This window comes from Talpa occidentalis, unplaced genomic scaffold (assembly GCF_014898055.3).
Source record: "Talpa occidentalis isolate TD23 unplaced genomic scaffold, MPIMG_talOcc4v2.1 talOcc4.16, whole genome shotgun sequence".
NCBI classification, from domain to species: domain Eukaryota; kingdom Metazoa; phylum Chordata; class Mammalia; order Eulipotyphla; family Talpidae; genus Talpa; species Talpa occidentalis.
The window spans coordinates 68,618,107-68,645,964 of record NW_023601653.1 but is presented as its reverse complement, the minus strand read 5'-3'; the positions used below and the strand labels follow the sequence as shown (position 1 = coordinate 68,645,964).

At 46.1% G+C, this 27,858-nt stretch overlaps 2 protein-coding genes across 4 annotated transcripts; one reads left to right on the top strand and one right to left on the bottom strand.

Moving 5' to 3' along the window:
• Window positions 1-6,651, top strand: C3AR1 (complement C3a receptor 1). The gene is made up of 2 exons (XM_037514398.2): window positions 1-210; window positions 3,289-6,651. Exon 2 carries the CDS (start codon window positions 3,299-3,301, stop codon window positions 4,628-4,630), a length of 1,332 nt encoding a protein of 443 aa, XP_037370295.1. The 5' UTR covers window positions 1-210; window positions 3,289-3,298; the 3' UTR covers window positions 4,631-6,651.
• Window positions 6,349-27,464, bottom strand: FOXJ2 (forkhead box J2). Of its 3 annotated transcripts, XM_037514396.2 has the most exons (12): window positions 24,627-25,759; window positions 23,581-23,762; window positions 20,040-20,386; window positions 18,188-18,262; window positions 17,078-17,146; window positions 16,765-16,905; window positions 15,985-16,183; window positions 13,534-13,908; window positions 13,020-13,121; window positions 12,255-12,464; window positions 10,499-10,597; window positions 6,349-10,000 (listed from the first exon to the last, which is right to left on the bottom strand). In XM_037514396.2, exons 3-12 carry the CDS (start codon window positions 20,370-20,372, stop codon window positions 9,912-9,914), a joined length of 1,692 nt encoding a protein of 563 aa, XP_037370293.1. In that variant the 5' UTR covers window positions 20,373-20,386; window positions 23,581-23,762; window positions 24,627-25,759; the 3' UTR covers window positions 6,349-9,911. The 3 variants fall into 3 exon arrangements, with proteins under 3 accessions (XP_037370293.1, XP_037370290.1, XP_037370294.1); XM_037514393.2 differs by lacking the exons at window positions 23,581-23,762; window positions 24,627-25,759 and adding an exon at window positions 26,418-27,464; XM_037514397.2 differs by lacking the exons at window positions 23,581-23,762; window positions 24,627-25,759 and adding an exon at window positions 25,766-26,411.
• Window positions 27,465-27,858: the final 394 nt, after the last annotated feature.

The window sequence follows — 27,858 nt, the reverse complement described above, 5'->3', positions numbered from 1 at the left end:
TTTGAAACTCTGCAGTGAATCTAGATAGTTACTTAAAAGTATGAGGTTAAATTTACCATTAGCAACAAAAGAGAGAGAGGAAGGAAGAGGAGTCCAGCAAACTTCCTAAACGTTCTTAATGACTTGATTGTGGTTAAATGTGGACACCTGGCAAGACCTCCTGGGGACCCGCCAGATAGTTGAGACTTCAACTGTTGTCTCAGATTTTTGGTAAGAAAACCCAGATTCACTTGATGACGTGTGCCTAACTTGTTTTGCTTATATAGATAACATTTTAAAAAATCATAATCTTTTCTTTCCCTCTATCCCTTCCCCAACTTTTGTTTTATTCCCCTAAACACTCTACATTCTATTTATATTTGCTCATAACATTTTCATTCTGAATCTAACAGTGAATTTTTATTTTCTTCTCTCCAATCTTGAATTGGCTTCTTCTCCATTTGAACTTTGAGTCCAGCTTTCCTCATTAACCTTTGTTTTTCAATTCAATCTATTTTATCATTCCTCTTTTCCCCTTTTTTCTTTTATTCGTTTGCTCATTTCTTCTTATGCTCATTCTGTCATGCTATCATTCATTTTTGATCCTATCCCTAATATGGTTGAACTTTTCCTTCCCTATCATAGTTGAAGGAAAGAAAAAAATAACTCTCAAAATGAGCATTTATTCAAGTAGTTCAAGTAATCTGTGACCTTTAGTTTCTATAAGACACTGTGCTAACTTCTGTGGAATAAACATTTAGTAGGAGCAAGATTCTGTTTTCTATCATGAAATTTAAGGCCAGAATGATAGATAAGATGGCCGTGATTATAATGAATTTGAGATTTTGTTTCTTTTTAAACTATTGATAGTCTGTAAACAACAAAAACTAATCCTCTACTAATCTTAAATGTAAAGGTATTTTTCAGTCAAGCTACTTGGAGAAATGTAAAAAGTGATCTTGCTTGGAAAGACTTTTATGACTCTGGTTCATATATATTTCCAATTTCAAGAGAGATAATATGCACTATTTAAAATATAGCTCAAGCGAGATGATTCAGTTTCTTTATGTTGCGACAGTGTAACTTAGATATTTGAGTAAATGAAGCTAAAGAAAGAGGAATGAGAATCGCTTCTTCCTTATTATTTTGTTGACTCCGTTGGTTTAACTTCTGCTAATATAGAAGACCCTGTGACAACATTTGGTTCACTCAGCAGATGTCTTCCAAGTCAAAATATATTTTGGGGGCCTCTATAAGAGGAAACGTAAAATGCTACTAAAGCCAGTAAGAATTGGGAAGTGGAAACAGAAAGGAAGTTAGAAGAGACTATAGCCTTAGTAGATTAAAAGGATAAGGATAAGGACTTTAAATTTAGTTGAAAAAGAAAAAACAAGTAAACCCTCAACAATGCCCATCCATCCATTCAGGTCATCTTTGATCTTTGTCATATAAGGCATTGTGCTAACTTCTATGAAACAAGTATTTAGGTACAAGACTCATTTTTAACCATCATAAAATGTTAGGCCAGAATGATAGATAAGGCAGCTAACAATGATAATTATAATATAAGACAAATGTGTCATTGTGGAGACAATATGAAAAGAGGTTCAACCAAAACCACACACACGTAAATTTAAGACATTAAAGAACTCATTTCTGATTGGGACTATAAGAGACAGTTTCGAGAAGACATAATATTTGATCTTGATCTTGCAGAAGGGTTAGGATTACAACAGGTAGAGATTAAGGGTGAAAGAAAGAAGAGGGTAAGGAGAAAGACATATATATTCCAAGTAGAAGTAAACAGCATTAACCAAGGACTAGAAAATGGCAATTAACTTGGAATAATGACTTACTTGGAAAGTTGGAAAGGAGGCCATGGGAGTACTCATGACTGGTGAAAAGTAATGTCACAAAACCCAAGACAAGACAGTGTTAGGAAGTCAGTGTATCAAGTGATATAATGTGAAGGAAGAAGACAGAGATAAATATGCCTGGGTTTGCTATTTAGAGGCAAGTTTAGTGGAGGGGTCAGGGCAGAGGAAAAAATCAAAGGGTTAAGAAGTGAATGGTGAGAAAAACAGACCCTAATGGAGCCAGTATCTTTGAAAGAAAAACTATACAAAATTAGTAGACTTAAACATAAAATCTTGATGTAAAGTAAGATTCTAGGTGGGAAAGACGTGTGGATAAATCAGCTATAAAAATATTTTACAACAATTGGGAAAAAATAGAGAAAGATTGGGTATTCCTAACAGTACAATCTTACTGTGTAAGGTGAAAAAAAGAAAGCAGTTTATAAAACAATGTGACAGCATCTATACCTGTGTTATAGTAACATTCTTCACAACAGCTGAAAGGTGGAAGCAACTCAATCATCCATTAGCAGATGAATGGTTAAACAAAATGTTCCAGATAAATGTCATGGAATACTATTCAGCCTTGAAAAGGAAGAGAATTCTGACATGTTACAACATGAATGAACCTTGAAGACACGCTAATTGATACAAACCAGACACAAATAGACAAATGCTGGATGATTGTGCTAACAGGAGAAATGGAGTGTAGTCAGATTAATAGAAAAGGTAGTCAGCAGACGAGTGGTTGGCAAGAACTGCAGTGAGAGGAAGTGGGCAGTTGTATGATTAATGAAGAGTTTTAGTTTTACAAGATGAAAATGGTTAAGGTGTTAAATTTCATGTTATATGTATTTTACCACAATTTTTAAAATTTAAAACATTATGTATAGTATGATACAGTAGATTTTAAATCATCTATCAGACAATACCTTTGTGTGATCCAAAGTGAAGTCAAGAAATACAGACAAAAACAGAGTGAGGGTTGTTGCGTCAGCAACACCGCACTGATAAGTAAAAGAAACAGGAGTTGTAGAGCAGGCTGTGGGATGCAGGATACTGCTCAAAAGCAAGAGCCTGGCCTTTTTTTTTTTTTTTTTTTGACAAAGGAAAGGATGGGTCAAATTGAATACTGGATTTAGGGCTTTAGGGAGGGTGAGTCTGCTGATATACTCCTGAACCCCAGCCACAGCTCCAAAGATATTAACAAGGCACCCCACTGATCAATCCCTGGGACACAAAGTACATCTATCAACCAGGCCCCTGGGCTTTCCCTGTCATACTTTGTGATGTATATCTATTGCTCCAGGGCGATCAAGTGTCCTGCTCTTGTCTAACTTGAAAGGAGCCTTGTATGCCCACAGAGGCCCTTGGTGATTCTACGTCATTATGTGGGAAGGTGCAATTTTAAAAACAAATGTTATTTTTAACATTTCTGTTTGGATTTTTATAGATGTTTAGCAATGGAGTCTTTCTCTGCTGAGACCAATTCAATGGACCAACAGTACTGGGATCAACCCCAAGTAATTCTCTCCATGGTCCTTTACAGCCTCACTTTCTTACTGGGCCTGCCTGGCAACGGGCTGGTGCTCTGGATCATTGGCCTAAAGATGCGCCGGACAGTGAACACAGTTTGGTTTATGCATCTCACACTGGCGGACTTTATCTGCTGCCTCTCCTTGCCCTTCTCCCTGGCTAACTTGGCTCTCCAAGGACACTGGCCCTATGGCCGTTTTCTGTGCAAACTCCTCCCCTCAGTCATCATTCTCAATATGTTTGCCAGCGTCTTCCTGCTGACGGCCATTAGCCTGGACCGCTGTCTGTTGGTGCTCCAGCCAGTCTGGTGCCAGAACCATCGCAGAGTGAGGACAGCGCATGCTATGTGTGGATGCATCTGGGCGGTGGCTCTTGTAATGTGTATACCTGTGTTCATATACCGGGACGTGGCTACGATAGGCCACCATACTATCTGTTACTACCCTTTTGACTTTGCAGACTACCACTTTGACCTACTGGAAAATGAAACTCAGAACGATGCCATTGACCAGCTGCCTGATCACCCATCTCAAACATTACAAACACCTTCTGGAAATTCTCTCCCTATGAATTCAACTGAACTACCTAGTCCAAGGCCAAATTATAATTTATTTAAACCTGCTGATGTGGTCTCATCTACAATCCCCAGTGGGTTTCCCATTGAAGATCACAGAAGGAACCCACCGAATGACTCTGATGCTTTTCTCTATAGTGATTATAACAACTCTTTTTATAGGTATGGGGAATGGGTGGATTATAATGAAAGCCAGTATGCATATGACAATCAAGTGGCAACACCCCAGGGAGCAATAACCTTCACCAGGCTGGTTATGGGTTTCCTGCTACCCTCTCTCCTCATGATCGTGTGTTACAGCCTCATTATCTTCCGAATGCGACAGGGCCGCTTTGCCAAGTCTCGGAGCAAAACTTTTCGAGTGGCCATGGTGGTGGTTGTGGTCTTCCTTGTCTGCTGGGCTCCCTACCACATCATTGGAGTGCTGCTGTTGTTTGTTGACTCAGAAACTCCCTTTGAGAGAGCTCTGAATTCCTGGGATTCTGTGTGCCTTGCTCTAGCATCTGCCAACAGTTGCTTCAATCCCTTCCTCTACGCTTTCCTGGGGAAAGATTTTAGGAAGCAAGCCAAGCAGTCCATGCAGGGTATTCTGGAAGCAGCCTTCAGTGAGGAGGCCACACGCTCTATCAGTTTTCCCCCAAGCAAAGTCTCTTTGGACAAAACCAGTATAAGTACAGCTGTGTGAGTTTAGGGGCAGTTGACACAGTTTTGGAGTGTTGGCTCAGTGCAATGTATTTCTAAAAGGACAAGGGAGGGATGTGGTGAGAAACCATCGAAGTCTGAACTTAGAGCTTCTCAGTGTGGTCCCAGGCGATTGGTATCTCTTGGTATTTGTTAGAAATACAAATTGCCCAACCCCACCACAGACTGACTGAGTCAGAATCTGTGAGGATGGGGCCCAGCAAATAAGCTCTTGTGTTTCTCATAAAAAAATGCCAAATTGGGGGAATCATTGTAAAAATTAGTCTGTTTCTATCCCACAGTAAGATAAAAGAGAGTGAGATAAAGGAGACTCTAGTCTGTTTCTAGTCTGGTGATATTTCCATCATGACATTCTTTTTATGTCATTTTTCAGTGTTAGTGTTTAGTATTATCTAAATCCTCTTCCAGATGCCATTTAAATCCATATTTTCTAGTCCTATCTGAGTGAAAGATGATCATGTATTCAATGGCTTTATTTTTGTGGCAGTGATTCTGGTGTTTTTAAATGAAAACAAGATGTTTAAAATAAAGTCCATAGAAACAAGGAGTTAGGAGACTGAGTTTGAAGCAGAGCACAGTGCCACATCCTGCTAGGAACGCAGCCCTGTCTACAGGACAGAGAAGCCCAGTTTCCAGAGGAAGCCCGGTTTTCAGTAGTACAATTAAATAAGCATCTACTGCATAGACAGACCACCAAGGCATCTAAAATCTTCTGAAATGGTACGGAAGCTGCCGTTTGAGGAGATCTCTGAGTGGTTACTCTTTCTGCCTATTGAACATCTTTCTACCATTCCTTTCCTTAAGCTCCTTAATTCCCTCAACCCTCCCTTGCCTCTAAATCTTCTTCCACATCGCTCTTTGTGCCTCAAATCATCTTTAATTTCGTAAGTTCAAATCACTCACCTCCTCTTCTGCCAAATTAAGAAACCCATTTCAAATGCAAGGAGAAAGAGGGTAAAGGGGGGGTAGAGCAAGTTTTCAATTCACTGCAAAATGACTGAGGACCCTCTAGGATACTGTCAAACTTTTAAAAACATGACCATAGGTGTGACTCTTTCATGCCAAAAAGACCAGCTGTATCTTTCAGTTTTCCAAAGTAATACACACTTATAAAGAGAAGTCAAGCCTCAAAAGGAAATGTAAGTTTCCTGCCTAGTGTCCCCTCCACCCTCTTTACGTCCAGATAACCCTTGCAACATTTTAGATGTTCCTTCTGATACTCACCATATTTCTAACTCATGTGCCTATGCTGCTAGTTTTTGCTGACATAAAACTTGTTTTGAGAAATGAAGAATTTTATCCACATTCATATTTTTGGATCTACCATCCCAATATTCATTAACCATATTTTAATTTGCTTCATTATCTTCTACTTTATCCATTCCGATCCCATAATCAGTTTTCCTTCTCTCCTTCATTTTTAAAAATGTTATTCCAGGGCCTCCCCGGTAGCGCAGCGAGTTGAGCGCCACACTGTGAAGCTCTCTGCAGCCTTTGCAGTGCGAGTTCAATCCCCGCAGGCTGGCGAGAATCCCACATGGTGTGGCAGACCTCTCCTGTTGCGCCCGCTGCTTCCCTCAGCAGTGTATTTCTGTCATCTGCCTGTTCTGCTCTCTGCTCTGTCTCTGGTGAATCCTCTCACCCTCCTGCACCTCTGGCTTGTATAAAAATAAAAAAATAAATCTTTAGAATAAATATGTAATTCCACCCCCTGACACCTTCTAATTTTCCTCTGTATAGTTTTGTGTTATGCCTCTAAGATTTCAGGATTTTGGGGCTTCAACACGGTCTCATGATGTCTTAGGCTTGCAAGGTACTATAATTTGTTCAATGATTGAGGTGAGCATCTGGATTACAAATTTTTCATAAAGTACCATGGAGCAGAATTTCAAAGTACAAGAAGTTCTTTCAGTTGTGAAATAATAATGTCTGATAACATGTAAAATTTGCAATGCTACCTTTAATTTTATGTTTATCTACTGGATATAAATAAAAGCTTTCTTTCTTGTGGTTCTTTGAACGACATGGAGATTCATGAATCCTGTTAATTGTTTGAGACTAGAATGTACCATAATCTCTAAATATGCAGCAAATGGGTAGCTCACAGTAGGTTCGCTAGGGTAGCAGCAATAAGCCAAGCTTCTGGAAGACCTAACACATCTCCCACGGCCCAGGGTGTAAGTCCTAAACTCCTGGAGTTAGTATGTGGGATATCGGAGTGAATGATGTTGGCACAGATATAAATATTCAATAGTTGGTATTTCTATACTCCTTTTGAGAGTTCCATTTGCCATGAAAAATTCCTACAACCAAAATTCCCCCATTTCTGATGAAAAACTCTGGAAACTACTAAGTATAGATGGGAAGTCCCAGACAGGGACCCAACTCCTTGCTAAACTGGGCTCTTTAATCTTTAAAACACCCCAGAAGGTAAGCCAGGTACCCTAGTCTATGCACAATCCAGCAGGGGCTGACAGCCTCTCCAACACGATTTCACTGGATGCAACAGCATTCAAAAAATATTCAAGGCATACTCTTAATTTTTCTTTCTTATCAATCTTACAAGAAATTTCAGGGTCAACTAACCAAATCGAATGGTAGGAGGTGGGAGAGGGGCTGAAGGTCATTTGAATACACTTTCACACTCCTCCCTTCTTACCCTGGCAAAAAGAACCTTGAGACCAGCACCAGACAGCTAAAACCACAACATTCTTTTTTTTTTTTTTTATTAAGAAAGCATGCAAAAAACAACAACTGTGAGACCGTACACCCCCTTCCCAGCCTGCACCAATGCAAAGCATTACGGGTGGTATGAAGGACTCACCAAACCAGAAACATGGGGGTTGAAGAGAGATAGGCAGAGGTGGGTGGATCTATACCAAATAATTGCCCCTTCTGTCCCTCTCCTCCACTTTCTCCCTTATTTCCTCTTGTCGGCAGTGAGCTCCTACAGTTTTGCACACATCACCCCATACAACAATGACTATACGTTAAGTCCAGAATGCCAGACCAACAAGAAAAAGTAGTATCTTTCCATTTCATGGAGGGGAAGGGAAACTGAGGCCCAAGAGGGTCAGGTTTGTCCTGTGCCATTTAGCAAGGCAGATTTTAAGTGGAGGGAAGCTAAAATCCCAGGCCCAAACTTTAGTTTCCCTAGCTGCCCGCCAGGGTTCTGAATGAGAACAGTTTTCAGAAGACACAGATGAGTCATAAACAAAGGACATGTACATGTCTGATTTAGTCTACTCTTGCAAATCCTGTATGGATATGAGTAGAAAAGGAGTTTAGAAAAGAGGAGTCATCATTTGAAAAGGGGAAATCTTGGGGAGGACAGATGGGAAGTTGGGTGTAGGAGGCACCTGGATTGGAAAAATAAGAAAGAGATGCCTAACATAGGGGCACTGGGCAAAAGCATTTTGCCACCCTCTAAGGGAAATTCTCCTTTCCCCAATGGGAAATAGTACATATTCTTCAACCCCATTAACCGCCCTCCAACACAAAGGGGGATTCAAACCACTCATACCCCCATTGCTTACAAAGAACATCAAAGAAATAAAGTGCTCTTTAGTTAACCGCCCTTTCTTGCCCCTTTACTTCACCTCACTGGACATGTTTACAAAAGTCTCATATATAACCCCCAGAAAGACAGGAAAGGGGGGGAATGAGGAGAAAAAGCAGGAGAGCAGAAGACTACATCTCTTGGAAATCATGGGTAAATAAAAGAATATGAACAAAAAGCAGAAATCAGAGAGAGCGGCCTTGTCCATTCCATGTGTTTTGTCCAATAACTTCCAGAGAGTGAACAGTGAAGCAGAAACAGAAACAGAATTGTTCTTCCCTCTCCAAACTACAACTCACCATGAACATTAAAGATCCAGTAAGCACTCTGCAGCAATAAATCACAGCTACTCCTTTTGAAGGAGACAAGGTACCCACATAACTTTTTCAAGGAGGGAGAGTTTCTCTCAGCCCTCATCTAGATGATTTACTCCCCACATAATTTCCTTCACCCCTCAAAAGCCTGATTGCAGAAGTTGCAGTCCCACTGACTGGCACTCCCAGGGAAGTACTTGCCTACAGAATTGACAACTGAAACATTCCCTACCCATATCTATGGCAGCTCCCTTTCCTTTCCCTGCCCTCAGGCTTGCGGCTGCTATTAGAGGTGGGAAAGATTCTCATCTGGCCCTAGGACAGGAGAAAACTGAGTGATGATGGTTTACTTTTCTTTCTTGAGAACCCCAGAAAAAATGGGAAGCGCAAAGAACATGGGTGGAAGAATTGAGCAATCTGCTGAATGGGAAAGGAGGGTGGAGAGAGAATTTGCAAATGCAAATAAGAGCCACAGTTCGTTTCCAGAGAAAATTATGCCTATAAAGCTAACATGGATAAACTGAAACCATCTCTAGAAAGCTGAGCCCATGCTGGATGGTTGCTCTAGAAGCAGAGTTCTGGCTAAGACTAACCCACTCTCCTGTAGAGAATGGGCTAGGAAGAAGCCAATGGGAGTTTGACACAGTAGTAGATGCTCAATCCCTGACTCTCTTACATTCCATTGTACCTCTACAGTATTCTACCCTTACCCCTCCCCCACCTCTTACTCGGATTGCATTTTTACCCGCCTGACCACTCCCATCACTCCTGCCCTTGATGGGGAATGAGGATAGGCAGAAGTAAGGAACAAAGATATAAAGGGACAAGGAAGAGCTTGGAGGACAAAGTTAGCACCATTGAGTAAACCCTGCAAATTCATGGCTGCCACACAGTGTTTTCGATGCCTTCTGCTTACATAATATGGCCTCTCCAGCCCTGCACTGAACTGACAAGAACAGAAGGCAATGAGGGCTGGAAGGTGGGGTGAGCATTGAATTTTTCAAAAGGGCAAATCAGATTTGAAACCTTTCTCTGTAGCTGTCATGGCCACACCTTCCAGCCAGATGGTTTTAAATTAGCAAGGGGTGGACATGGTCCATGGTGTTGGGACAGGAGACTGGGGACAGCATATAATCAATAATAATAACAATAATATAATAAGAATAATAATAAAAGAATTAGGAAAAAACAAGAAGGAAGAGGAAGAATGAGGCAGAAAAGAGGGGGTTATCTTCGGCAGCATCTTGCGGTGGCTTCTCTGACAGAGAAAGAAAAAAAAAGAGGATATATATCTATATACAGGCAAGGGGGGAAGGGAAGGGCCAGGGCTTCTTTCCCCACTGCCAGACTTCACCACCCAGCCCGAGGCTGAGGTCACACTCCATGACTCACTAAGTGATCAAGTCCCAGTCGAAGTCATCAGGGATCTCCTCACTGGCGCCAGGAGGTGGAACTGATGGCCGAGGGACCATATGGTGTGCTGTCAGGAAAAGGAAATTAACAGGAAAGCGGTTAGGAAGCTGTTCTATCGACGTAGGTGGGACAGAGCTAAACCTCAGAAGTCTGATACCAGAGGTCATGAGCGCAAGGCAGATATGCTTCTATTACAAGTTCATTTCATTGAACTTACTCTAGATGGAAGTCTATCTCCTATCTAGATTCCAAAGTTAGATATGAATATTTTACATGACTATCATTCCTTTAATTTATGCTTTTTTGCTGCCCTTCATTATGGTGAGTATGAGTTAATTTTAGAATAGATTGGTCTTCTTTGGTCTTCCAGGACACACATCTCCCTAGCAGGGGGCCCATCTTTCGTGATCTTGGGAATCATGAGGGCTCACTGCCCCCCAGGTGTCCCACTCTCCCCACCTAGCACATGCAGGCAAAATGCAGACTCAGAGCCAGAAGAAAGTGAAACAACTCATAAGGGTAGAGAGTGCTTGACTCACGGTGAACCAAGTTTCCTGGCTCCTACCTGGGCGATTGTATCCTGCTGAGTCCTGCGTAGGAATCGGGTACATTGGTGATGGGCCAGGGTAGAGGTGGGGGGCTTGCGGGTGCCCATAAGAGTTGACTGCCAAAGCAAACAAGAGTTACTTGGACATAGGCAGGTGCAGAAGCTTTCTGAAGAAACAATTGGACCTCCACTCCTAGCAGGGAAAGGCATGTGATTCTGGAATTGTGAAATATCATAGCTATTAGCATGAAAGCTATAGAAGTGGCATCACCGAATCTCTCACTTCACTGGTATGAAGATCGTGAAAGTGTAGAGAATCTCATCTCCACCTGCTATGATTCAGGTAGCAGACGTAGAATGAGAATTCAATTTTCCCTTAAGAAATTTTATCGGACCTCCCCGGTGGCACAGCAGGCTGAGCATAGCGCTGTGGAGCTGTCCGCAACCTCTGCAGCGCTGGTTTGATTCCCGGCCAGCCAGGGAAAATCCCAATTGGCACAGCAGACTCTCCTGTTGCTCCCACTGCTCAGCACTGTATTTCAGTCAGTCTGCTGTTCTGTTCCCCGCTCTGTCTCTGGTGAATCCTCTCACCCTCCCACACATTTGGCCTGTACCCCAGTTCTTGTATGTATGGATAAGTAATCTTTAAAAAATAAATAAATAGGGCCTCCCCGGTGGCGCAGCGGTTGAGCGCTGGGTTGCAAAGCTGCCGGCGACCTCTGCGGCGCCGGTTCGATCCCCGGCTGCTCCCCGGCCACCTGAGGAGGGTCCCACATGGCGCGCAGACCTCTCCTGCCGCCCGCTGCTCCCCTCAGCAGTGTGCTTCGGTCCTTCTGCCTGCTCTGCTCCCTGCTCTGGCTCTGGTGAATTCTCTCACCCTCCCGCGCTTCTGACTGTACCCAGTGCATGTATAAACAAAACAAATGAACAAACAAACAAATAAATAAATAAAAACATGCCTCTATAAAAAATAAATAAATAAATAAATAATCTTTTTTTTTTTTTTAAAAAAGAAAGAAAAAGAAAGAAATTTTACCTCCCAGGGCCTCCTTGGTGCTGCAGGGGTTAAGTCTCAGCACTATCAATCTATCACCAGACACTGCAGCATGAGTTCAATCCCTGGCCAGGGAGCTGACCCACATGGAACAGCAAACCTCTTGTGTTTTGCCTGCTGCTCCCCTCAACAGTGTATTTCAGTCAGTCTGCCTGTTCTGCTCCCCACTCTGTCTCTGGTGAATCCTCTCACCACCGACCCCCCGCACCCTGGCATCTCTGGCCTACACCTCAAAAATAAATAAAAATAACTTTAAAAAAAAAAAGAAAGAAATTTATCTCCCAAGTCAAGAACTTAAAAGGAGGGCCTCCCCTGGTGGCACAGCAGTTGAGCGCTGGGCTGCGAAGCTGCCTGCAGCCTCTGCAGCGCCAATTCGATCCCCGGCCACCAGTGAGGGTCCCACATGACGCGCAGACCTCTCCTGCTGCACCCGCTGCTTCCCTCTGCAGTGTATTTCATCAGTCTGCCTGTTCTGTTCCCCGCTCTGGCTCTGGTGAATTCTCTCGCCCTCCCGTGCTTCTGACTGTACCCAGTGCTTGTATAAATAAATAAATAAATCTTAAATAAATAAATCCAGTCAATGGGACAGACAGGCTGGTCTCATGGCTCATTTGGATCACTGCCCATGAGCTGGGTTTTTCTCAATTCTCTTCTGCCCTCCCCATGGTCTTCCTTTTCATCATCCTTGCCACCTCCTTTCCCCCTTGCTTTGTGCAGTACCTTGGTTCATGCCTGGCTCTTGTTTGCCACTGGTGAGGGCACAGGAGTCAGCAATCCGGGCAGGGGCTGAGGGCCGGTGGGAGCCCCCTTGGGGGGGCACATGACCAGTCTGAGTTAGGAAGTGGTTGAGGGAGTCACACAGATTGGCGATGTGGTGCTGGTCCAGGCTCCAGTTCTTCTGCTCTGCCTGCCGCAGACTCTCCATCAGTTCTACAAACAGAGAAGCAAGAAATGCCAGCCTGGCAGAGGCACCTATGCGCCTACCAGCCCATCCCGTCCCACTGTACCAGCCACACCCTGAATCACCACCACTGAGGACAAAAACTCCAGCAGTGGGGGACATCTCTTAGAGCTCCAAGTTTCCAAACTCTCGTTCTATTTGTTCTATTTGGTATTATCATTTCCACCTCACTGATGAATAAAACAAAACTGCAAAGCCACTGAGTGAAGCAGCAGTGGTCACACAGTCAGCAAATGGAGGCAATACTAAAAAAGTGTGGCCTGGGGTGTCTGAGTTTCTGTGAGCTTTCCCTCTCCCAGAAAGAACCAGTGAGAATAAACCACTGTCCCATTTTGAGTGAAGGCAAAATTCATGAATATTAATTTGAAAATAACATCAATATTATCCACCTTATATAAATGTGGAAGGGAAACAATGAAATCCTCAGTCTTCACCAAACCACCCCCTTCTGTTCTGGCTTCTTCCAGGCTTTCCACTGGCCACAGCTCGGGCGTCCCTCCAGCCATTATCCTTTGCTCACTGACCTGAGAACTGTGACTGCTCGATGCTGGACCAATTGAGCCGATTGACCATCTTGAAGCTTTCCTTTAAGGAGTCGATATTGGAGCACCAGTCAGGTGGGAAGGCTGCAGAGAGGAGGGAAAGTGTGTAATGTGATAAAGCGTGAGATGGAGCCAACTGATAGCAGACTGGCCACATGCCGGAATCAGGCATCTACGCCAGTGATCCGCTGCATACCAAGATAACTTTGAAATCTTGCCCCTTAGAGATTTGGGGCCATGTAATTCTATCTATGCTTTAGGTACAGACAGACCAGCACATAGGCAGGGGACTATGTAAAACAATTCCGATTTCTGCAAGAATTCTATAAAATAAAGCTCTATGTTCTAACTTAGGTTTACTCAGATGAGTTGGCATGGAAGAGTGAGGTTAAAAGGCCCACTAGCAACTTTCTAAGCAATTGTATCTCCATGTCAGAGTCCAAAGAGGGGCTGATTCCACTCTCCTCTAGGATTTCCCTGCACCCTCCTTACTCACCAAAACCAGGGCTGTTGATAGGCGTCTGACCCTGCGGCTGCTGGGCAGGGTGGGAGTGGGGGTGGTGTTGATGGGGATGGTAGCCTCCGTGCTGCAGTGGGGGCGGATGCATGGCCATCACAGGGGGCGGCCCATAGCCCTCAGCCCCAGCTTGCTTACCCCCTGGAGGGGTACAACCATCTGGGCTTGGTGTGTGCAGCGGAGGAGCACTGCCCACAGTTGAGGGGCCCTGGGCTGGTGCCGGCTGCTGCTGTGGCTGTGATTGCTGGGGTGGTGGCTGGGCTGGCGGCTGCTGCTGCTGAGGTGGCGGCTGCTGCTGCTGGTACATGTAGTAGTTGTTGGAGGGTGACATGTCCCCCAGGAGAGACGAAAAGCCTGCAGGGCCGAAGGAAGCAGCAAGTTACTCGGGCTATGCAGTTTTTACTAAAAGGATTTCTGCAGGATTAAGAAGGGAGGACTCAGATAGCAAACACAGATGTCAGAGGGGAAGGGTGTCTGGTTAAGCCAGGACCCTGGCAACTCTGACAGACAGAAAGGGAGGGGCCTGACAGCATGGCAGTCACTGAAATTTTAGCAAAAAAGATCAGCATGTAATTTGATATGCTATTTTTCAAGAATTTGGGGGTAGACATAGAATCATAATTTCAAAAGCATCAGAATCTCCCTTCCCAGAGATTCTGGACAACAGTAGATGAAACTTAAAAAAGCAATTAGAGGGCCTCCCCGGTGGCGCAGTGGTTGAGCGCTCCTCGTGGAAGCTCCTCGTGGCCTCTGTGGCGCCGGATCGATCCCCGGCTGCTCCCCAGGCACCGGAGGAGGGTACCACATGGTGCGCAGACCTCTCCTGCCGCCCGCTGCTCCCCTCAGCAGTGTACTTTGGTCCTTCTGCCTGTTCTGCTCCCCGCTCTGGCTCTGGTGAATTCTCTCACCTCACCCTCCCACGCTTCTGACTGCACCCAGTTCTTGTATAAACAAACAAATAAATAAACAAACAAATAAATAAAAATATATGCCTCTAAAAATAAATAAATAAATAAATAAATAAATAAATAAATAAATAAATAAATAAAAGCAATTAGACATGACTTCTTGGGGATGTCTATTCTCTCCTCTTAGTTAGTGGCTCTACTGTTACCCCACTTCTGTTTTCTACCAACAGATGGAACTTGGGTGAGGAGTATAGCAGACTGGACAGGGAAGAAGGACTGATTGAGGCAGGGGTTTTCAGCCACAGTGGAACTTGGGGGAACACTTTGCTGTCCTCTCTAATCTGTTACTTTATATCTGAGTCCCTGTTCTCTGCTTTCAATCAACCAATCACCTGATTGGACTCATTTCTCAAACAAATGCTGTAATCTTGGACGACAGCTCTAAATAAGAATCCCCGAAGATCTAAAAGATGAAAATCATGACAGTCAGTATAATTTTCCAAAGAGTGACTTCTAACAAATTCTTGATCATTCCCTTCATATCTTACTGCCTATTCTAGGGCACCCCGTAGAAAAAGAAGTTCTGACAACTCACCTGAAGTCTGGCCTTCACCCTTACTTCTAGTTTCTTTAAAATAACAACAACAACAACACACACACACACAAAGACACAGACACACATACACACACAAACCAAGAGAGAACTGAACCAGATGATTTCTCCTAAAGCCTGCCAATAAGAACCTTAAGTCATTCTCACATGACAACTCATGAAATTTGAATATGGACAAGAGATAAACTGATACTGTGTTAGGAATGATAACAACAGACAAGAAAAGTCTTTATCACTAAGCATGCATACTGCAGTGGGATTCACAGGTAGAACAACATGTCCAGGGATTTTATTAATTGACTCCCAATTTTGAAAAAGCTGGGTAGTAAATGAAACAAGCCTAGAATAATTAGTAACTATAAAAGCGGATGATGGAGACATGAAGGTTTTTTTTATACTTTTTTCTCTATCTTTGCATCTGCTTGAAATTTTTCTAATAAAAATTGAAATAAATATAGATATACTAAAAAATAAAATTGTTCTCACCAAGAAACACAAGCATTCTTGGGAAGAGGGTACTGCTGCTGCCCTCTAGAGGCCAACCTTTAAATCACTTGCTCACGGATTCTTCCAACTCATTTTCCAAAGCTAGTAACACAGCCTGCCTCCTGAAACAGCTATCCTTAGAGCCAAGCCAGAACATGCTCCCCACTTTGTCTCTAGTGAATCCTCTCCCCCTACCCCCTGCACTTCTGGCCAACACATGCATAAATAAATAAATCTTAAAAAAAAAAAAAAGGACCAAGCCAGAGCAGCTCAGCTGCAGTGTGGGTTCATGACACGCTTTGTCTGACCAGTGACCAACTTCTTGTGCTAAACACAAGAGAGAAGGGAGAGAAGAGATTGTCATACTTGTTCTTATGTGTAAGGACAATTCCATGCTCGTATCCCAAGGCCAGACTCACTCACCATGCTGGGAGGAGGAAGACGACTTCTCCAGCATGGATTTATAGAGGTTGCGGAAGGACCAGCTTAGGTCCTGAAAATTGATCTCTGAGTAGGAGAATTTGAAGTCGTGATTGGTGCTATACAGGGGAGGAGGGCCCTCAGCACTCTCTCGACCTGGAGCCCCTGCAGCCACTGCTCCACCATCCACAGATCCTGTGCTCTGCAAATAGAGGGAAGAAAGATTTGATCCATGTCCTCAATGAGAGACCAATACAGCTCATTAGTGGTCACGAAGCTCCACTGCCTGGCCTCTTCATCTTCTCCTAACTGTTCAGTGAGCGAGCACCACTTTTATCTTCTTGTCTCATTCACTCTTTTTTGATGTAGCCATAGTCCTTTTCCCACGCTGCCCCTATGTCCTGCTTTTCCCTGCTCAGAAATTTTTTTGGTGCTCCCCTTGTTCCCTTTTTAGCACTTTTTTTTCCTGATCTTTCTTCAAGTTCTATTATGCCTTCCCTTCTCTGTCTCTCTCTTCCCTCTTTTGCTTTCCCCTTCGCTCCCAATCTATTTGCCTATATATCATAGATACTAATCAATACCTAGTTTTGAACTGACGAATATATCAATCTATCCATCCACCCACCCAACCACCTACTCATCTATCCACTGACCCATCCACCCACCCATCCATCCATCAATCCACTCACCACCCATCTATCCACCCATCCATTTACTGATCCATCCATCCATCCATCCATCCATCCATCCATCCTTATGCCTCCTGCCACCCCTGCTTCCTACCTGGCTGTAGCTGGTGATGGATGTGGGGTTCTGAAGTGACATCTGAGGATTACCCTCTGGAGGCAGTGAGGCTTCTCCACTCCCTGGAACACCTCCCCGGGGGCTTTTGCTTGCTTCCTGTTCTGGTGAGTCTTGGGATAACTGAGGGTGGTGAAAAAACAGAAATCTGTATGCACAAGCTAAACATCCTCCCAAGACCCACAGTTTCACCTCTGCTGGTATTTATCCTTTGCCCCAAATATAGGAAAGGGTGAGATAAAGGAAAGGAGGGGGTTGCTTAGAAATGGCATCTCCCCACATGGTAGGGACTTACATCATCATCTGGAGGGTGCCTTCTCTTTCGGGAAATGTCAGGGCAGGTGTCGATTGTCCAGTAGGAGCCCTAGATGGAGGACCCATCCCCACAGAGAACAAAATCATTATGTATGGAAATTCCCACCTTTGGGAAAGTAGATTTTTGGAAGGATTTGAGCATAGATAACAAATATATTAAGAAAAATGGCCAAAGGGGGCCTCCCTGGTAGTGCGAGGGGTTAAGATGCATCACTATGAAGCTATCCGTAGCCGCCACAGCACAAGTTCGATCCCCGACCAGGGAAGTGACCCACATGGCACAGCAGACCTCTCCTGACTCGCTCCCTGCTCCCCTCAGCAGTGTATTTCAGTAGATCTGCCTGTTCTGCAACCCATTCTGTCTCTGGTGAATCCTCTCACACACACCCCCCACATCTCTGGCCTGTAACCCAGTTCTTGTATGCATAAATAAATCTTTAAAAAAAAAAAAAAAAAGAAAGAAAAGAAAAATTACCAAAGATTCACATATTGAGGATACTGGCTATTTCTGAGGAATAAATTTGTCCTAAAAGCTCACTGAGTACGTTGAGGCACCCCCTGTGGTCCAGACACAGGCCCGATTGTTCTGGAGTGGCAGAACAGTGGTATTGGGTTCAAAGAGCTGGAAATGTCAGAGACAACCCTTCCCTTCCACGTGCTCTGAGGCAAGACTCTCTTGGACTTTGGCATCCACATCTGTTAAATGAAGAGAACCATCTATCCTGTCTCCATTATGAAGATTTAAAATCATGGGATTTTTGTATAGAAAAGTTTCTACAAAGGTTATTAAAGTCTTCCTTTTACATCTAGAAAAGGTGCGACACACCAAAAAGGAAGGCATCAAAGTCAGCTTGATCATAAGTATTTCTATTTTTAAAGACAGATTTCATAATCTTCCTTAGTCACCCATTTGGATGGGGGTCACAAGCTTGATAACCAAGCTCTTCCTTTGAGGAAAAACTAAAGCTGCTTCTCTAATTAACACGATTTCCTCTTCAGGGTAATTAAAACAGCCAGCACAACTCAGGGGCTGTCAACTACTCCTCTCTCCTTCCTGCTCCTCCCTTCAGTGCTTATAGGAGGATCTCACCTTCCCGGGGTCATCCCGAGGTCTGGGCACCTTCCGGAAACACTTGTTGAGCGAAAGGTTGTGCCGAATTGAATTCTGGGGAAGCAAAGAACTAAGTTAGAGTAGAGCACTACACCAAGCAAAAAAGTTTCCAATGGGACAGAAATGGATGTAACATATAACAATGTCAAGTTTGAGGGTGAACTTAGCACCTCTTAACTAACAGATGGAGGAAAACACTATCAAATAGCTATAAACAATGAGACGAGAAAATGCAGAAATAAACTGATAATGGCTATACAATCATCCTGCCCTATTCATGGAAGATACATTATTCCAAGACCCCCATGGATGCTTGAAATAACAAATAGAGCCAAATCTCATAGAGACTACATTTTCCCTCGGAATATCAACTATGCTAGAGTTTAACTATAAGTTAGTCACAGAAAGATTAACAATAATAACTAATAATAAAGTGGAACTGTAATAGTCTACCGTAATAAGAGTTATGGAAGTGGTCCCTGTATCTTTCAAAATACCTTATATAATATTTTCAGAACACGGTTGACTTTGGGTCACTGAAACCTCACAAAGCAAAACCACAGATGAGGGGGGCACTACTGTAATTCTGATTCCCAGGTGCTTCTGGAAAGCTGATTCAATAGTTTTTCGATCTATCCCTTCTACTGACACTGGTACACAAATGCTTTAGCTCACATCTATCCAATTCCTTAACTCTTAGTAGCAAAACTGCTTACACAAATGAAAATGAAATAAATTAGGAGTGAAACAAAGGTACATTTCATCTTTGTTTCCTCAACAGCCCATAAAAGGGTCACATTAGGAGGAAATAAATATCGCTTCGAATTAGGTATTGGGTGGGGTTGGGGTTGTGGTAGCTAGCAGGGACATACTATAAAGGAAAGACTATTGAATGCTTTCAATAGTCTCCAGGTTATTACCTGGTTTATATGATAAGTGGTGACTTATAGAGTGAGAGCACTACATTAAATCCCCTTTCTGCTCAACAGCTGGCTGTTCCAAAAGATCCAGAACATCAGTCGACCTTCTTTGCCTGGAAGAGGAGTCCCTTCTTCCTTTATCTCCAGCCAAACAATTTATCCTCTCATTACTTGCTTGGTGGATGAGCTGTTGGTGAAGGATTTAATTATATTATGTTTTTCTTGGTATGCAATTTTTCAAAAGATGATGATTGTGTACAATAAAGCTTTGGCAATCTGGTGAGATTCCCACCTCTAGGTAGGAAGGAGCAAGGCTTGAACCTAGCAGAGTGGCAATGCATGTCTGTGAAATGAAGGGGTCTCCTTTTGAGGAATCAGAAGATAAGAGGGTGTGAGGAGAGGGCCTCCCTGGTGGTGTAGGGGTTAAGTCTCAGTGCTATTACCTCTACGGCCTGAGTTCAATCCCGGCCAGGGAGCTAACCCAGAGAGCTAGACCTCTCCTGTCTCGCCTGCTGCTCCGCTTAGCAGTGCATTTCAGTCAATCCACCTGTTCTGCTCCCCACTCTGTCTCTGGAGAATGCTCTCACTCCCTACATCTCTGGAGTATACCCCAGTTCTTCTACACATAAATAAATAAACAAACAAATAAATAAATCTTTTTAAAAAAAGTGTGTGATGAGCAGCAGCATCCCTGTAACTGTACTTAGTGGCTCAGTCTCAGTGGAGTTTACCTTACAAAAGCTGTTCAACTCTGAGAAGAATTACAGGATGAGAGAACAAGATTTTAAGTTCACACATCTCATCTCTGAAACAGGTCAGAGTGAACCGGACCAGGATATAGGAAGAAACAAAAGTAGAGAAAATAGTTGTTGAACACCAAAAATAATCCCGGGTTACAGAAGTGGTCCCACCTTCCATCCAATGCCGGCATTCTTATAATAGGGGAAGTTGTCACAGATCCAGCGGTAAATCTCACTGAGAGTCATCTTCTTGGCTGGAGAGGAGTTGATGGCATAGGTGATGAGGGTGGCGTAGCTGTATCGTGGTTTGCCATCCTGGTGGACAGCCGCCTCGTCTTTGCTCAGGGTGGCATTAGGATCTGTGGGTGAGCCTGGTGGACACTTGCGGCTGCCCCCTGGAGGTCCGGCCTGGGAGGCACTCCCAAGCTTCTCAATGGTCGCCCGAAGGGTCAACTGGGGGAGCCAGTCTATGGAGGTGAGGCTGCTCTCTAGGTCAGAAGCCATGGCACTTCTGGGCTCTGCAGAGAAAAGGACAAAGAGAAATGGGAAACAGAATAGATGGGTGATGTTCCTGGTTACTGAGAACAAGCAGACACAAATCCTAGTGCTTTACGAAGTAGCTTTGTCCCACTATCATCCCCACAGCAGAATCCTCGAATGGGACAGCCCTCAACCAAGTGTCCCCAGAAGCTCCAAATGGACATATCACCCACAACCTACCAAATGATAAGCTGGTATACTAACTCCACATCTTAATGTGCAACGTGGCCAAGAGGTCTCTCCCTTCACACAGGACTAAAAGAGGGACAAAACTTCCCACCAAATGGAACTACTCCCCCACTCTCCTTACTTAAAGCCCTGCACCATTATATCTTAAAACCATGTAGAGATCATTTTAAAAAAGAACACTTACGGACTCCCTTGTGGCGCAAGGGGTTAGGACGCAACCTATGAAGCTATCCACAGCCACTGCAGCACGAGTTTGATCCCCGGCCAGGGAGCCACCCACATGGTGCAGCAGACCTCTCCTGACTCACTTGCTGCTCCCCTCAGCAGTGTATTTCAGTAGATTTGCCTGTTCTGTTCCCCACTCTGTCTCTGTCTTTCTCACCCCCCACATCTCTGACCCGTACCCCAGTTCCTGTATGCATAAATAAATAAATATTTTTTTTAAAAAAAGAACACTTAGCAGGTAAAACAAGACAAAGTCTATTCTCCTATTAGGTGAAGCTTATTCTATTCACATACATAACCTACAGATAGAGAGCACAAGCAAATACATAAAGAAAAAATATATAATACAAAGACACTAATGAATCACACACCAACACCTAAAGACGTTTCCTATAAAGTATGTTTGAGCACCTCCCACATCTCCCACATACTTGCACACGTGAAGCACATGAGCTACATCCCAGGCATCTGTTACCTATGACAACCCACCAAGGACAAATGCAAGACAGAGAGGGACCCATGGACACAAGAGATCATGGTGAGATACACAGCATACATTACCAACAGGGCACAAAGTCACACACAGAGGTAACAGATCCTGAGTACAGCTGCCCTCACACCTTTAAAGCTCCCCCTGGCAAGCTCCCGCCCACAGACACCAACACCAGGAAGAAGGCACCAGAAGGACCTCCTACCACTCAGCCTCAGCCGTCTGGGCTTCACTGAGCCAGGGAGACACCCAGCTGTGTGCACACCGGTAACAATCAGATAGCCTGGCTAAAAATAGCCACTCTGGGGCTAAGAGCTAGCTCTTCTACTCCCGCCCTCCTCCTCTCTCCTTCCTTCCCAGCAAGGCATGCACGCTCACTGCACCTCCATGCAAACTCTTGGCGCTGCCAAACCGCCCACGCCTGATGTTTGCACGCCCTGCTGCCACCCACACAGCCTGGGCGCTCCTGCTGGCAGAGAGGTGTAGTTAGAGTGACGTCTTAGTGGGGGAAGGTGAAGATCAAGGATGGGTGATAGCTGTATTGCAGGGTCTAAGAAAGCTGGCGGGAATTGTTTGGTAGCCACTGACACTCCCAGAGTGCTGACGACAGCAAGCCCCTAAGCACTGGCCACCTGACAGGTCTGGGTCTGCACCTCTGTCTAATTCCAACAAGTGTCTCTTCCTTGTGCCCTTGCTGACAGTCCCACCAGCCAGGCGTTTGTCCTGAGCAGCCAGGGAGAGTAAGCCTGAGTTCAGAATCCTGGGCGGGAACAGACTGCGTGCGTAATCTCTCAAGCCACACCCAGATGATAGGCACAAGCAGATCCATACAACTACACACGAGTCCATGCACTGTAAAAGCTCAGTCCCAGATATGACTGCCTCCCTGCTCTTCTGACACATCTTTCAGGCTGCTGGCTGGCTCTGCTGGCTAGCCATTCTCCCCTAGATGCTTACCCCTTTCTCCTGAGGGTCAGCTGCTCACTCATCTCTCCTCCTCCATATCCCCACCCCCGCAGTCTGTGCAGGTACACACAGGTACCCTGCCCTGCACTCCTCACCAGCAATATGCAACACACCCACTCCACAAGGCTGAAGGAAACACCTTAATGCCTCAGGGGCCTGGGCAGCAAGAGACTCCATTGCGACCCAAAAAGTTGTTTGACAGGAGAAAGGAAAGAAAAAAAAAGAGGGGGCCCTGTTTATAAATAGCATCATGAAGAGGTTTCCCCTTTATCCTAAGCTCCTCTCCCACCACCCTCCCTTTTCATCCCACCATCACCTCACCCTAAAATCATGGGAAGTTGGAGGGACAGTTCATCATGCCAGCAAGCCTTAGACCTCATAGCACTTTACTAAGTCAAAACTCCACAGCTTCTGGGGTAAAGCAGGGTGTTCTGGGCAATAACCCAGTCCTGGGTTATTCTACCCGACAGTAACATGCAGTGAGCAGGTTCTCGATGACCATGCTTCTCCCAGTGCTCCCCAGAAGGGAAGGTCTGCAAAGACATCTGGCCCTATTCCCTATTATCTCCTGCTAAAGCTCCCTAGGAAATCTCAATAACACAGAAGCCTTTAGCAGACATAAAGAAGAAAATCTCCCGACATCACACTGGGGCATGAGAGTTGGTTTAAAGAGGTTTACTGAATCCACTGGCATACAATCCACAATCACGGTGAATTCTAGAACGAGATGCACTCTCCTCTGGCTCTTGATAGTGGTCCTATGCCCTTCCCTATCCTTACCCCAGCATCTGGTCCGGCCTCTGAGGTTAAATTTAACCTTTCTCTAGCACCCTCCCAGTCAGCCCTCCAGATCCCTCCCCTACACTCAAATACATTCCAGTCTTACCAACTACAAGATGCTTGCAGCAAAAGATCCTTCTGATCTTTCAGCACCAGTCTCCTTGAACCCATTCCACTTCCTCACCCCTTCACTTCCCCATTCTTGAAAGGCAGCCTGGTACATACAACCTCAGAGACTGAGGGACCTGGGTTTTACAACCAATCTTGACATTGACTCACTAAACGTCTCTAACCACCCCCTTGCTCCCTGAGGTCTTGATGCCTCAGTGTCCCCTTCCATAAAAAAAGGATGAAGTCATAGGCCCTGCCAAAGCTTCATCCCTGGAGGGAAGTGAATGAGGCTTAATGAGCTCGTGGCTGTCACACATTCCACGCTCCCCAAAATAATGGCAGGAGGCTAATATTCGTAGCTATTATTAGAAAGGCAAACAAGAGGTACTTCCATTTCTCAGTCCAACCAACCTAGTTACCCAGACCTCTCTCTCCAGGTGGGCCTCGTGCCACTGGGCTGGGGCAGAACCTGAGTCAGGCCACATTCTTCTCTGCGTGCTGGAAGACTGAAAGGAAATACCCAGAGAAACTGGGAAAGGCAGCCAAAGGACAGGCTCCATCACATCCACAGGGCGTCTAAGAAGACTACAGGACTGGGAGAAAGGCAGAGAAAAACAGAAAGACATTCTGTTGGCGTAGAAGACTGATCCTGGATGAGATGTATAAGATCCAAAATAATAGGCAGTTGTTTTTTTTTCCCCATTTCATCCAAAATGCCAGTGATTGTTTGTTGCACAGTGCCAAGGTGAGGTATTAAGGAGGGATAACTTCCTGCTTTGTACATAATGCCCAAACTCACAGAGCAGTGGCTACGTTTACCACATTACCAGTTACTAATCGGGCTGCCTGGTATTCAATCCTGGCTCTACAACCTACTGACTGTGCAACCTCAGGTAAGCTACCTAATCTCTCCATGCTGTAGGTTCTTCAGTTATAAATAGAGATCACACCAACACAGAGTTGTTACGAGAATTACCTTGGTGATATTTTAAATGCACTTAGTATTAAGTGTGGCTAGTAGTATTTTTGAATGGGGGGAAAATATTAGAAACTAGTAAGTAATAAACTAACAGACCTTAAAGGTAAGACTAGAAGCGGAAGTCTACAATGGTTTGCATTGCAAAGCCTGCACTGAGTTTGCTATGGTTTTCGGGGCATTGGAATCTCGAACTTTTCCTTTATGGACAGTATTGCCCCAATACTGACCAATAATACCAGGAGCACAAAAAGTCCAAGAATGAAGAAATGGAGTAACATCATCTTTTTGTTGTTTTTTGTTTTTTTTTTTTTTTTTTTGGGGGGGGGGTATGGAATAAGACCAGGTCATGAGACATGATCTGGAAAATAGCACTCTCTAAATCACACCTAATCTAACCCATGAACCATCTGCCTCTAACAGATTCCACATAGGCCAGGAACATTGAGTCCAGGTAGTTCAAGTGTGTGGCAGAACTCACCAGAGGTGCTGTGACACAGGTCACCCAGAGCCATTGGACAAGTTGCATTCCAGCATCTGTAAGGTGCTTTGTGAAAAACAGACTGCTTGCTGGTAACACCAGAGTTGGCTCTTTTCGAAAAGTGGGGGAGGGAGTTCTAGAATTAAGTGCCAAGGATCTTCATGCTTTTGAGAGCAGAGATCTCAGAAATGAAGCTCTCTTATTAGTCCTGGAAGAAGAATCGCAGTCAGCCGGAGCTGCTCTGCTCCTTGGGATGACTTTCACACAGCTGCTCGGGAGGGCTCCCACCGGTCAGGGGAGGCCAAGCCCTTCCTCCCAGCTGGGCATCCTCATCAGCACCCTCTCCTGGTCCTAGCACCAGGTCACCTGCATTTAGAGGCCTACCAGAAATCTATAATCCTAGGTAAGGTGGAGGCTTTGTCTGAAAAGCACACATGTATCCATCTCCCACACATCCCACTTGAAACACAGAGATAGAACCACACTCACCTCTGAATTAAGAAAAGTATGCACATCCTGCTAGAGCCCAACCACAACCTGCATTATAGCCGGGGCTCACATACCACCACCAACAGGTAGCTTCTAGGACGCGCTTAGGGTCGTAGGCAGCTGACCCAGAGGCCCGGACAGAGGAGAGGGGACATAAAAACCAAAGTAGGATAAAGCCCCCTCCTTGGCCTCACTCTGGGGTATCAATACCCCCTTACAGACGAAAAGGTGTTTCTGAATGGCAAGACAGGAAAGCAAGACCCAGCTAGTGATCCAAGGATTTCCTGGCACCCTTTTCTGATTTTTTGGGAAGATTCTGGGTTTTGATGACTTTCATTCCTAGCTTATGAAAGAAAACTTATGTACAAGATTCCAGTGACCCAGGACTGCACAAGAAACAGGAAAGGAGAGGGTAAAACCATTAGGCGCATCTCTAAAAGGAAACACATCAGAGTCTAATCCTGGTAAGCAACTTATTTAGATGGAAGACAGGAAGGAGGCTGAGCCATAACACGCCTTTCTTCCTCTCCAGGACCACATTTTTCCTGAGAAACTGTCAAGGACAGGGGACTGGGCCAGTGGTACAGGGCCAGGCTTAGGGACGAATTTCCACCCAGGAGTTACAGGCATTCTACAGCCTTTCTTCTCACCTCAGGACATGTGGGATTCCCATTTTTCCCTCTGGACTTTATAGGTAGAGGCAGGCTGCCAGCCAGGAATAGGGAGAGGTTTCTTGGTGTCTGAAGTTGGGTGAGTGGGGACACACTGCTTTTCTTGTCAAGGGAGCAGAAATCGAAGTATTTGGCAAGCACAGCTCAAGTGGACACTGAATTGACCTAGGGTTAGGGACAAGAAGATGTGACACAGAGAAAGCCCTGGACAAGGCCAGGCCATGAGCTGCCACTGTGATTTTAGGAAGAGCCCACTGTCAGGGTGAAAAGGCCCAAGGACGAGTGTGGGAATCTGGCTGGATCATCAATCACTATCACACAGCATGAGTGGCGTTCGAAAGTGCAGGTGCTCTCTGATATCCTTTTGCTGTCAGTGTGGAAACACAACCTTCCCTGGGGACCTCAAATGATCCCCACCGGCTGTCCCCAAACACTAAGAAACCCACTTCTCAATGTCTCTGCAACAAGATGTGGGTTCAACTCCTGGAGTTTCATCAGAAAACACTTGCCAGAGGATTCTCTGAGCTATTATTACTCTTTACTTTCCCCAATCAAAATCCCAAGAGCCACCATCTTGGGCCCCTCCACCCATTAGTGCATACAGATGACAGACAGAAGATGAAGCACTAACCTGTCTCCAAGGTTCCCCCAGCACAGGGAGGGAACCACCTGGTACTGGCGTTTGGGGTTGGAGGGATGCCCCTCTTCAAAGGCAGATGGACAGTCTCATCCTCAGTGGCTCTTCCCGTACTTGGCTGAGCCCCCCAAGCAGTGGAGGGGAACTGGGTCCCCCGAGGATGAGGATGAGGAGCGGAGGGAGGAGGTGGTGGGGGGGGAGAGGGAGGTCCTACCTGGGGAAGGTGGCACACCCCCCACACCCGGCCTGTAATCCTGGGGAGGAGGGGAGGAGCCTCTCCCAACCAGGAGTTGTCTCCTCCCCCTTGGGGGAGTCCCCCTCCCCCCCAAACTGGATCTTTCGGGAGTGGAGGGCTCTTTCTGTCTGCTGAGGATCTGAGTGGAGGGGCTCTGCCCTGTTCCACTGTCTAGGTGCAAGGAAGTTGAGGGGGGGTTTCTGCCCCTCCCCTGAAAGGCTGAAAGCCGATCCCTCGTCTTTCCCGGGAGTGTCCTCTGCTCCAGGACTAGCCTGTGAGTACTGGATAGGATGGAGGTGCCTACTCCATAGGCAGAGTCCCTCTCGCTTTGCCTCAAAAGTCCTGAACTGCTCTGAGTGTGTGCCTGGAGGGGCGGAGGCGCGCTGGGGCGCGCTCACTCTTGCGTCCTTTCGTAAGGATCCCCCCTTTCTACTTCTGGAGGTCTATTCCCGGGCCAGGATGGGGATTTTCCTCGCCCTTAGGCAGGCGAGATCGTCCCCGGGAAGGGGTCTCTTCTTTCCCTCGCCCGAGTGGCCAGGGTCTTCTCTCCAAGCGGGAGAGAGGCTGCACCCGTCCCCGCTCCCGCCTCCGCTCCTGGGGTGCCCCCGAGGGTGGGGCTTTCGTACTCCCCGCTCTCCCCGAGCTGGCCTGGGCAGTAGGGTCCGGGAGGCCGCGGCTCCCCGACTCCCGGCTCGGGCTACTGTGGCGCCAGCGCCTCCTGCTATCCCGTCCCGTCCGGTCCGCTCTCCTCGGCGCGTGGGGCTCCCGGCGCTGCCACCTCTCGCGCTCCGGCCAGTCGGGGCTCCGGGGGCGCCACAGGCGGGCGGCCGGTGTCAGGGCTCGGCTCGGGCTCGGGCTCGGGCTCGGCTCCGCTGCAGGCCCCGGCTCCTCCCCGGCCTCCGCGCCGCGCTCCGCGCCCCTCCCCCTCCCCCGCCCGCCGGGCCGCGCCGCCGCCTCCCCGCGCGGGTTAAGGAGGAGCGAGCGGCGCCCGAGCGCGGGGCGCGGAGCGGGGCGCAGAGCCGGGAGCCGCGCCGCCGCCCGAGCCCGCGCCCGCCGCGCCCGCCGCGCCGGCCCCCGCGCCCCGCCGCAGCCCGCCCGGCGCCCCGCGGGACGACTCGCCGCGCTCCGCCGCGGAGCCCCGGGTTCGCGCCAGGCGCCCGCTGCCAATTCCGATTTTGCTCTACCTCGGGTCGGCTGACC